At 57.9% G+C, this 10,766-nt stretch overlaps 1 protein-coding gene across 1 annotated transcript in view; it reads left to right on the top strand.

Moving 5' to 3' along the window:
* The window catches only part of SHH (sonic hedgehog signaling molecule), a 19,080-nt gene extending 9,497 nt beyond the window's left edge, over nucleotides 1-9,583 (top strand). The window contains 2 exon segments of the mRNA XM_019659085.1: nucleotides 7,201-7,213; nucleotides 9,456-9,583. Coding sequence (XP_019514630.1) covers nucleotides 7,201-7,213; nucleotides 9,456-9,583 — 141 coding nt within the window.
* The last annotated feature ends 1,183 nt before the right edge of the window (nucleotides 9,584-10,766 follow it).

The following is a 10,766-nucleotide window of genomic DNA, read 5'->3' as shown; positions in this document are numbered from 1 at the left end:
CTACCGGATCGGCTCGTGGCTGCTGGACAGTGAGGCCCTGCACCCGCTCGGCGTGGCCGTCCCGTCCAGCTGAAGGCCGGGGCGCGGGGGGCGGGCGGAGGGGGCGGCAGCGAGCCGCCGCGAGAGACGCACGGAAAAGCGCACGGAACGAGACGCGAATGATGATAATAATTAATAATAATAATAAAGTAGGACAGCCCAAAGTAGACTATAAGGAAACAAAGTCCCTGGGAAGTTTTGTCGTCGTGTTTAGCATATATATATATATATATATATATATATATATAATTTTTTTTGGAATTTTTTTGGTTGTTTTATTTTGGTTGTTTTTTTTGTTTTTCCACCTCTCCTGGCTATTTATTTGTTTGGTATGAATAGATGTTTTAAATAATATGAACCGGACCTTCACGAGCCTTAAATAGTTTGTTTCTTGGATAATTTATTATTGTCATGTGAACTGTACTCTCACAGGGGGGAGAGATTATTTTGTGAGGCCAAGCGACCTGCTCAGAGTCTATTTTTCTACATGTCCCTGGTCCTGACTTTCAGAAAGCAAAACTCTGTCCTCTGTCCCTCTTTCGCCAGCTCCTGCTTCTCAGCAAGTGTAAGCGAAAACATGCTTCATGGGGGTCCACAAATTATATTTTTATACACAGAATTGTAAATTAGATTTTTTGAGAGATCAATACTTAACTGAATTACATTTCATTTTTGAAATAGTGTAAAATATGAAGATATATTATTTTTAATTTAACTAGTTTCCAATGTAACAGCCACCTCCTCTCTCTATCTTCATGGTTTACTATTTGCTTTGTCATCACCATTTTGGCCACATTCTTGGAAGTCAAGACTGTTACACACACACACACACACTCACACACACACACACACACACATACACACACACATTTTTTTCTTCCTTTTTCTTTCTCTTTTTTTTTTTGGACAAACTGGAAGAACTCTGTTATTTTTAACTTCAAAGAATTTATTAGAAAATAATATTTTTTAAAAGCGCACATAGTGATGAGCCCACATGGATGGAGCCTGTAGTTTGTACAGAGATAAACAAAGGATGTTTTTGCATTAATAAATTGAGAAATAACTGCTGTAAATTTACTAAACTGTATTTTTGAATATTTTGTAATAGTTTTATAGAAATAAAATGTGCCACGCACAGACTGGTTAGTATATAATAACTAAGAATTCCTGTCGCAGCCCTTTTTCTTTCCTTTTTTGGCTTCTTTGTTCGGGGAACCTAGTGCTGACAGGAGTCCCCAGTGTTGTTTAGATATGTTGCTTATACTGTGAATTCAGACCAATCCCGTAGGTAACCACATCTGCGTGTTTATTTTCACCAGTGGAGAAGTCTCAACTCTGCCTACACTCCGAAGGTTGGGGGTGCTGTGCTGGCTTCTGTCCTTCTCCCACCCCCACCCCTTAACTAGCACAGCCTCACTCATACTAGGCCTGGAGGAGGTGGCCCTGGGGCAGTCACCCAGAGCTTTCTCTCACTCCATGGAATTGTTGGTGACTTTGTTCCCCGGGCTCGGCAGCCCCAGGTTGCAGTGCTGAGCCCCCTGGCCTTGTGGGGAGGAGGTCCCTAGCTGCTTTCTGAAGTCCTGGGGGCTCTTTAAGAAGGGTCCCCAAGGAGAGGACATGGTGTTGGTGCTCTCTGAACCACGCCCCACCACGGAATCCGTGGGAGACCCACTGTGGAGCACGTGGACTGAGCTGCCCCTCAGTGGGCTCCTGACCTTCCCTCCTCTCTGATCACAGCCACCAGGGTCTCAGGGTGTCAGGGTCTTTGGGCCACGCTGGTGTCCCCAAATCCTAGTTGTCTGTCTGCAGTGATGGTTAGGTGTGGACTTTTGTCCCTGAGGCACGGTTCCTTCAGTGGGTGCCTTGTGGTCAGTGCCCTGAGTCCTTGGGATCTGGGGGAGGAGGTCCTTCAGGCTTGATGCTGCGTTGTATACTCGGCTGAGGGGCTCTGCCCTCGGCCATCACTTTGAGAGCTTTGGTGTTTTGGAAGGCTACTGTCATGCTTTGTGCTTTGAGCCCAAGTGTGTAACCAGGCTGGGCTGTGCCTGCATGCCTGGGAGGGCTGGGGCCGCTGAGCAGATCAAGCCTGTCTGGAGGCTGGTCCGATTTAGGGGAGCAGAACTGAACCTGACAGCCCAGTCCCACCTGGGCAGGTGTGGAGAAGCTGCTCCCGAGACCAGGCCTGTGGTCTCTGGGGGCGTCTGCGATAAGGGGTTCAGCATGGTGTGGCCTAGGTCCCAGGCTCGGTGCTGGGGCGGGAGGCAGGGCCTGCACACTGGAGCTAGCCCTCTGCAAGCTTCCACTGCCAGGCCCTCCGGGCAGAAGCTGCGCTTGGTTTTTTTCTCTGGAAAAGATTTTTTTCAGTCATGTAGGTGGTTTGCAGTTTCAAGGTTTACAAACCCTCGTGGCATTTGGTAGTTTCTGTTCTGTTGACTGTTTATGTCTGTGTGTAAGGTTGGTCAAAGGTAAGCCGGAAGCAATTCTGGCTGCGTTGACCCACCTGACTAGCCATGCAGCCCTGCTGGTCTGGCGCTGCAGGCCCCAAAGGCCCCCGTGCCAGTGGCAGAGTCCTGGCCACCAGCTGTGGGGCGGCGGGCCCCGGGCAGCGCCCCCTCCTGGCGGGGCGCGGTGGCAGTGCGATGCTGTTTCCTTACCCAGTCCCTGTCCCACGTTTCAAGATTCTTGTAGCTTTACGTTAAGAACTCTCCTTTTCACGGGCAACAACAGGAAGCCACCTTGTAGAGACACCATGCATAGGGCATCAAGAAGGTGCAGCCGCACCCCCCGGCGGAGGCACCCCCGTCTCCGTCTTCAGGGCCGACGGGCCGAGCGTTAGTGCCGCGTCCGCGTGGCGTGGCTGCCAGCCTCCCTTGTGACTGAACGCGCATCTCCTCCTGTCAAAAACGTGTATCAGAATGTACTTGAAACTGTTATCTTTGTGCTCTGTTGTTGAACAATTAAAGACGTTACAGAGACCCTCGGCGATGTCTGTTCTGTGGCAGAATTCCGGTCCCATCCCGTCGTCCGCGAGTCTGTGCCGCAAGTGTGAAGGACAAGGTGCCTTCGGTGGGGGGTGCGGTCAGGCCGTGGGAATTTTCACCCGAGCAACGGAGCACATGACTCGCCCCTGTGACCAGCTGGCGCCCGCAGCCCCGGGGGAGAAAGCACCCTTGTCCTCTCCTGGTTGAGCTCCCCTTGCTGTCGGCATCACACCCACATGGGAAATGTTGGGGGGACACGCAAAGAACGCTTGTGGGCTGCAACATTCGGCAGGAGAGCACCCAAGTGCCTGCTGGTGCGCCCACGTCCTGGGCTCTGTAATGACGCAGAAAGGCGGTCGGTCCATCCTTGGAAAGACTGACCCACTGGGGGGGGGGGCGTGAGAGGCCCAGGGAAGTGACTTTCGTATGACTTCTTCTGAGCAAATCACAAAACGCTTCATGAGCCCCGATTTTCCCCAGGCCGCCTGCTGGAGGCCCGGAACCCGGCCCGGGACAAAGCCAGCCTACTACCTCATTTCATACGTGTTTAAGTGTTGGGGGAATCTATGGAAGAGTAATATTTCACGACATGTGAGAATTAGATGAAATTCAGTGTCCATCAGAAAGGTTATGTTGGAAGCCCGCCCGCTCCGCCTTCACGCGCTGCCCACGGGCGCCTCCGCGATCCCACGCACGGCAGGGCTGAGCGTGTGCGTCAGAGACACCCCATCCCGAAAACCACCTGGGTCTTTGCAGAAAAAAAAGCCACCAGCCCCGCTGTAGCTCTCATCCGGAAAGCAAGCCGGGCTGTGGCGTGGAGGGCAGCTGGGTCCAGGGCAGCGGTGTGGACACCGCCACAGAGAATGCAAAGGATTCCCCCACTCGATCGATGGCACCGGCACTGGGAGCCAGACGGGCCGGGAGAGGGTAACAGGCCCAGGAAGAGCCCCAGGCCGTGTGACCGGCAAACCTTGACGCTGACCAAGTGTCAGCGGGGCTGGAAAGAATCACCTGTAAGCATGGGTTGAGCTGGGACCAAACAGCCGTTCGAGGAAGCCAGCCACACGACCTTCATGCCCCCAACTCCAGGAAAGTCGCCTCTGTGTGGAGGTAACCGTCTTTCTCTTTTGGGCTGAGCTTGATTGTTTTCCTCAAATTAAAAAGAAAATCTTAAAATTCACGTTTTGCCATAGAGGCGAGGTCTGGGTCCGACAACAAGGAGACAGGGAAACTGCCAGGCAAGGCTGCATTCTCAGGGGCGCCTTTGGTTTTCAGGGTGAGGGCAGCTATGGTCCCAGGTGGGAGAAACTGGTTTAAATAAGAAGGTACCGAAAGCTGAAAAATGATAAGTTAGAAGCGATAGGATGCCCAAAACCCAAGGGAGAGCCGGTTCCCGGTGGAATCCTGTGGGTCCCAGGAGACCGAGGCCCATTCTGCTGGACACCAGCCCTCATGCTGGTCGGGGACTTGGGTCTGCCAGGCCCCAGGGGAGCTGTCGCATCCATTTCAGAGCAACTTACAGGCAGCAGAACAAGCCCTGCCCGGGACCCTGAGTCTGCCACCCTGCTGGCCCATGCCATCTGAACCCCAGCCAGATGGTGCCTGCCCCCTCGCTCAGCACTGGCCCACCCAACAGGCCCAGCAAAGCAGACGCCTGGCAGAGGAGCGGGGACAGGAGGGGCTGTGGGAACCCCATGCTCGCTGTGTCAGAAAGAGCCTGGACGGTCAGCGTCAGCACGGAGGGCCAAGCCCTGGTGGGACCCGCCCCGCTGACCTCGTGGTTTATTGTCGTTGCTGTGATGGTGGCCATTCCTATTACTTGGTGATCTTTGTGGATGGCACATTCATCTCTCCCAAGTCTGGGGCTCTGAAGGGCTGAGTGCGCCTTGGCAGGGCTCCCTGTTCCTGTGTCCCAAAGGCCCATGTATAGGGCCGCTCTCCCCTTGCATAGAGCTTCCATTCTGTGCGCGGTCCACCGGCCCAGTTCCGGGTTCCACTGAGAACGCCGGCTCCTTCTCTGCCTGCCAGGCCCTCCCCAGGTGCACATGGCCAGGGGTAGGGAGAGCTGGCCAGAGGCTGCCGTACCAAGAGGGATGCCACCGCCCCTTGGGCAGGCCAGTACATGGGTCCCCGGAGTTCTCCCGGGAGCCCAGCCCAGGCGACCTCCTGTCCCCTGAGGGCCTCCTGTCCCCTGGCATTGTCCCTGGCAGCGTAAGCGCCAGGCTTGAAAGGCGGCAGGGAGCGGAGGGGCGGGCTTGGGGAGGTGCGGGGTGCTGGATCGGGGACCTGCCTCAGTTCCGCCCCTTCGTTCCCCCTGCACCCGCGTTCCCAGCGGTTCAGCATCACCCGAGGCCCCTGAGTGGAGTCCGAGCGCCCTCTGGTGGTCGCGGCGGGATAGAGCAGGCGCGCCACCGCCCGGACTTCGGCCTGCGCGGGGGTGGGGGGGTGGGGGGGCTGGCCCAGGCAAACCTCGTAAGCGAGGGCGAGGGACAACAGGCTCAGCCCCCCAGACAGCAGCGTTGAGGGGACCTGCTGGGTACAGTTAGAGCGGGCAGCGCCGCGCCGCCCTGAAGCCCCTCCCGCTGGTGGCCCCAGGGGAAGCCCCCCATCGCAGCTGCCACCACCCCCACCCGCGCCCCCACGCGCGCGCCAGGCCTGGCTCCGTGCTCTAGGGAGTGGTGACCTTATTCTTATCTGCCAGGATGAAAAGCAGGGGAGAAGAGGACCGTGGTGGGAAAACTGAACCCTAGAGATGGGGGACTAGGAGGATCGTGTTCATGCCCTGTTGGAATGCGGGGTGACTTCCCATCCCCGTCCTGCCCCTTCTCTGAGGCCGCGGGTCCCAGGGCTGGGAGGCCCTGCGGAGGGAGCCCCTCTGGCACCGTGTACAGAGCTGAGGGGGCTCGCGGCGGCGTGCGGAAGGAGCGGTCGGTGGACTGTGCACCCCGACTTCGCTGCGTGGCCGGGACTTCCCACGCCTTAGGGTGAGCAGATGACCTGGGGGAGCGTTTGTAGAAAGGACAGGGCCACACACGTGGACAGACGTCGTGGTGGCCTCTGTGGCCACACACCTCTTCTTTAGGGACACACACACACACACACACACACACCCATGAGGCCACAGTGGCCCCTACTAACCAGCCCTCCATTCCCTCACAGGGAGGAGAGGCAGGGAACCCAAAGGTCCCTTTAAGCTCAGGAATACTGCTGCTGGAAGGCGGGACCGCTCCTGCACCTGTCCTCAGGCCTCACCTGGGTCAGGCGAGACCCTGGAGAAATGGGCCCACACAGAGCAGACAAGCTTAGTCTTTGCAAGTGGAGGAGGTGACGGCACTCTCAGTCATCCCTGGTGTCACACATCAGCTGTCTCCTGAGTGTCCGTAGCCCAGGCCTGAGCAGCCCAGACGAGGCCGGGCTGCCCCGAACGCACCTTTTCAATGGAAAGAGAACGCAGTGGCCGGTCCTGCCAGCTGTCCTCTCCAGCTACCCGCACGGCCCAGGGGCCCTGTAAGAAAAGTGTCCTCTCCGTACACCCCACGGCTGGTCGGAGCGTGAGTGGGGATGGAGGGAAGAGCCTGGGTCACTCTCTGTCCCTGGCCACTTTTGGCCAGAAGACTTTCCTGGCGGCTGCTGCTCATGAGAGCCTGGAAGGCCACCTAGATGCCAACCTGAGGCCACAGCAGGTCGCAGTGAAGCCACTGGAGTTGGGTGTCAGGAAAAGCCTTCCTCTTGGGTCTTTCTGTTTTCTAAGGAAGAAGTTCCAGGAAAAGAAATCTAATAGATGGATGCTCATCAAATGTCCAGAATACGTCCCACGCTGGAGTTCGCTCTGTCTTACAACCGACCCGCCGTGAGAAGCACTTCTCTACCCACATACATCCATGGTACTGACGCCCAAGTTTCGTAAAAACTCTTTGCCCTTACTACCTGCAGTAGACCCTGAGGTGTTTCATTCTTTTTGTTCAGATCAGTGACAAATTGACTTCCTGACCTGCCCGTGAGATGTGGGGAGTCTTAAAGTGCGGGCTCTGCACCACCGGCCAGGGCTGGATCAGAGGGAGAGAAGGGGGTAGGGAGGGCACCTCCTCCTGGCAGCACCCAGCATCGCGCACGCTCCTCGAGGGGCAGCGGAGGCAGAGGGACAGGGCCCACTGTGGCCTAGCCCTCCCTCTCACACCAGGTAAAGATCCCAGGTGAGGCGTGCGTCCTGGGGTGCGGGCACAGGCCGCCTCACAGACCCTTCACTTCCCACTTGTGGCCCCAGCTCTCCGCCCTTCCCAGAGCTGGGACCGTCCTTTCTCCACAAGGGCTGTGAGTGACCGAGAAGCAGGAAGGAACGGAGGTGGGGAAGGGAGCTGAGAGTACCCAGTAATGGGGGTGAGAACAAAAAGGGGAGACTGAGTCATGCCCAGAGTTCCCGATGTGGGTGTGAGAGCTGCCCAGACCTGGCCCCAGCAAAGGCAGCACCTGCACCGTCCGAAGGTGAGCCGCACCGCAGGGCATGAAGAGACAAAGAATGAAAGCTCCAGGTGTCCAGAGCGGCGGCAGAGGCGGCTGTGCAGTCCCCACGGGGGCTCGGCCATGACAGACAGGCGAAGCTGGGGTTTCAGGGTCTTCGTAGATATATGTAGACTTGCTCTGTTTTCTGTGTTCCCAGTTCAACGCAGGGAGCACACTTGATTGCTCCGAAGAATGAACTTATTTTTAAATCTGCAGAGCTGAGATCCTGCCCGCCACATCAGGCCCGCCCTCCTCCCACAGGGGCTGTCGGGGCCGCCCCACACCTGCACTGAGGGGGCAGGACAGGCACCGGTGGGGACCAGGGGCCGACAGATGCCACTCACGACCAGCCCCAGTGCCATTACGTCTCTTCCCAGCTCTGTAATTTAACTGAAAACCACCCGGCGCCGCCCGTGGGCCCCAGACACCTGCGCTCATGTGTGCCATCCCCGACGGCAGCGGCCACACCTGCCTCCCCAGCTGGGGCGCGGAGCTATTTCTAGGCAGAGCTCCGTGTCAGTCCTAACGACTAGATGTTCAGTCAAAAACGAGGTTTTTTAGGTCAGGGAAATGAGTCTAAAAATACTTCCTCCGGCCTTTGAGTGTCAGGCGAAGGGAGCAGGCTTTGCTGTCTTAAGCATCCCCAGCGGCTGCTCCAGGTGGACTGTCACCAGGCAGGCCTGGTGACCTGGCCGCATGCCCCTGGTGGCACACCTGGTCACACCGTGGCCCCCTGGCCGGCTCTCTCAGAGGCCTGTTTTTAGGGGTCTGGGGAGGCTTCCCAGCTGACCTCCCCTCCCCTCCTGTGGCCTTGGGTCCCCATGTTCACTGCAGCCCCCGAGGGGCAGCCAGGGCCCACAGCGGATTGGGGGACAGGGCTGGGCTCCCCCTTCCTGCATCACAGAAGGCGGGAAGTGTGTGGTCACCACACACATCTGGATCAAGTGTGTGAGGGTGAATGTGTGTGCACGTGCTTGCATTTATGCATTTGTAGAAAAAAGCTGAGCAAGAGACACCCAGACGACATGACTGTGCCTCTCTGGGTGGTGACCTTCCAGGCGACCTCATTCTCTTCTTTCTGCTCATCTGTATTTTCCACATTTGTCTCAATGACAATGTAATAGGTTGCTATCAAAATTAAGTATTTTAATTTGAAAATATCTAAGAAGTTTTTTGCGCTGTTTCGTTTGCCCTCTAAATTCATCCAAGTGGCCCTGTGTCTGTCCCCAGTGAGTTCTAGAGATGTGGGGGGGCCTCTGCTTCCACGACCGCTTCTAGAGCCCACAGCACACGATTGTGCAGAAAACGTCTGGAATGGCAGAAAGTCTCCATCCTGCGAGGAGACGTTAGCACTTCTCAACAGTCAGGGGGGCTCAGGGCGGGCCTTGTGGAGTCCGGGGTGAAAACAGATGGCAGGGTGGCCACAAGGTGACAAGAATCGTCTTTCCAGGCTCAAAGCCAGTGCCCAAAAGGCGTCCCCCAACTATGCTCCGTGGTGGGGAAGTGTCCTCTTCCCTTGTTGTGACTCCAACATGAGCTGGGGTGACCTGGAGAGCGGGGCTCTGCTCTCAGCTCTGCATGGGACCGGCGACGTCCTGCACCTGCCACGACAGGCTCAGGGTCCCCGCGTGTGAAAGAGGGGCTGGACTCACACTCCCCAGACCAAGGTCCCGTCCAGCTCTGACGCCGACTTGTGTCGGTTGCTCTGTCCTCAGTGCCTGTCACTGCAGGAACGCCACCTGGCAGGCACCCCGTAAACACTGAACTGGTGAAGCGACGAGTGAATGAACCAGAGTGGGCATTCCAGGCAGTGACACTTTGCTGCCCTCTCGGCGTCCTGTCCCCAGAAAAGCGTGCTGTTTAGGGCGCCACCTGCTGGCAAACTCTGAAACCTGCAGTCAGCGCAGCCCCCCCCCCCCTTGGGTCCTTTCCCAGGAATCAGCACGGAGAGGCGGGGATACGCCGTCATCGTGGAAGTGAAGGACCCCGCAGCACTCAGCCTCCAGAGGGGCGGCTCCCGGACTCATCTTGGGGAACAGACGGAGCGGCCACAGAGCTACTGAGGGACCCCTGACCCAGACGATCTGGGCAAAGGGGCGCACAGGAACCTTGCCCCAAAGCAGAGGGTCCCCCACCTGGATGAAGACAGAAGGAGTCAGCACCTGGGGATGTCAGATGGGGAGCGGATTGCGGACGTGACAGCGGTTTCCTGGGGTCCTCAGTTAGCTATTTATTTTCAGCAAGATGGGGGGGGCGCCTCAAACGTGGGACTCGCTGTGACTTGCTCCTGCACCTTCCTGACTCCTCATGGCAACAACCTCAAGTCAGCGACGCCGCTCCAGGCCTTTGTGACCTGTGGCGTGCCCCCCACGCCGTCCTTGAGAGCGGCAGCGGGAGGGAGTTCAGGGGACACACGTCCACACGAATCTCCGAACTTGCTGGGTACTGGCTGCTTCAAAACGGGGGTGGAAATGACATTTATTAAGATAATGACAAAAGGAACAGTGGAGAGACGTGAGGAGGGTGTGACCCATGGGGCAGGCAGGGTCCTGGGGGGGGACAGTAACTGAGGTGGGGGTGACCCTGGTAGATGGGAACCACGGGGGCAGGGGTGGAGTTTCACCCCCAGTCCTCCCAGGGACCTGGGGTCTCAGGCAAGCAGCGTGAGGAGGAAGGCGCCCTTCCCTCCGGTGGCCCCAGGAGCTGCGGCGGGGCGACACCAGCTGCACCCCCAGACCCCTGGGGCTGTGGGCTGGGCAAGGGCAGGGGGTGCCGGAGACACTCAAGGTGCAGGGACTTCGTGGGTGGGGTCGGGCATGGGGTGCTGGAACCTGTCACACCCACCCGCCTCAGTGCCAGGGGGGGTCTTTCACCCGAATCTCTGCTCTCGCCCCACCTGGTCTCAGTCCCGGGGTACCTGCGAGGTGCCCCCTGCCCTGCCCTCGCTCCATACCCCGCCCCTGTGGGACTCCTGGAGGGTCTTGTTCGCCGTCCTGTCCCATCACCGCCAGACACACGTGGACACACGCTCAGTGCTTGGGCAGTACCTGCCGCCTTGCCGGCGTCTGGAATCCGAGTCCCTTTCAGGCTCCCAGAGGTCGTGTGCCGTCCAGGCTGCTCTGGCTGGCCGGTCGCTCGGAGCCCGGTTCTACCCCTCTGTAAACCACAAGCACTGGGCTCTGTGCCCTGGGACACACACGCACGTGGGCACAGCCCTGCTCCGTGGGGCACGCTGGGCGGCACTCT

The sequence above is a fragment of the Hipposideros armiger genome, unplaced genomic scaffold (assembly GCF_001890085.2).
Source record: "Hipposideros armiger isolate ML-2016 unplaced genomic scaffold, ASM189008v1 scaffold_295, whole genome shotgun sequence".
Classification (NCBI taxonomy): domain Eukaryota; kingdom Metazoa; phylum Chordata; class Mammalia; order Chiroptera; family Hipposideridae; genus Hipposideros; species Hipposideros armiger.
Note: the sequence above shows the minus strand (reverse complement) of the source record. Positions and strands in the feature narration are given on the sequence as shown.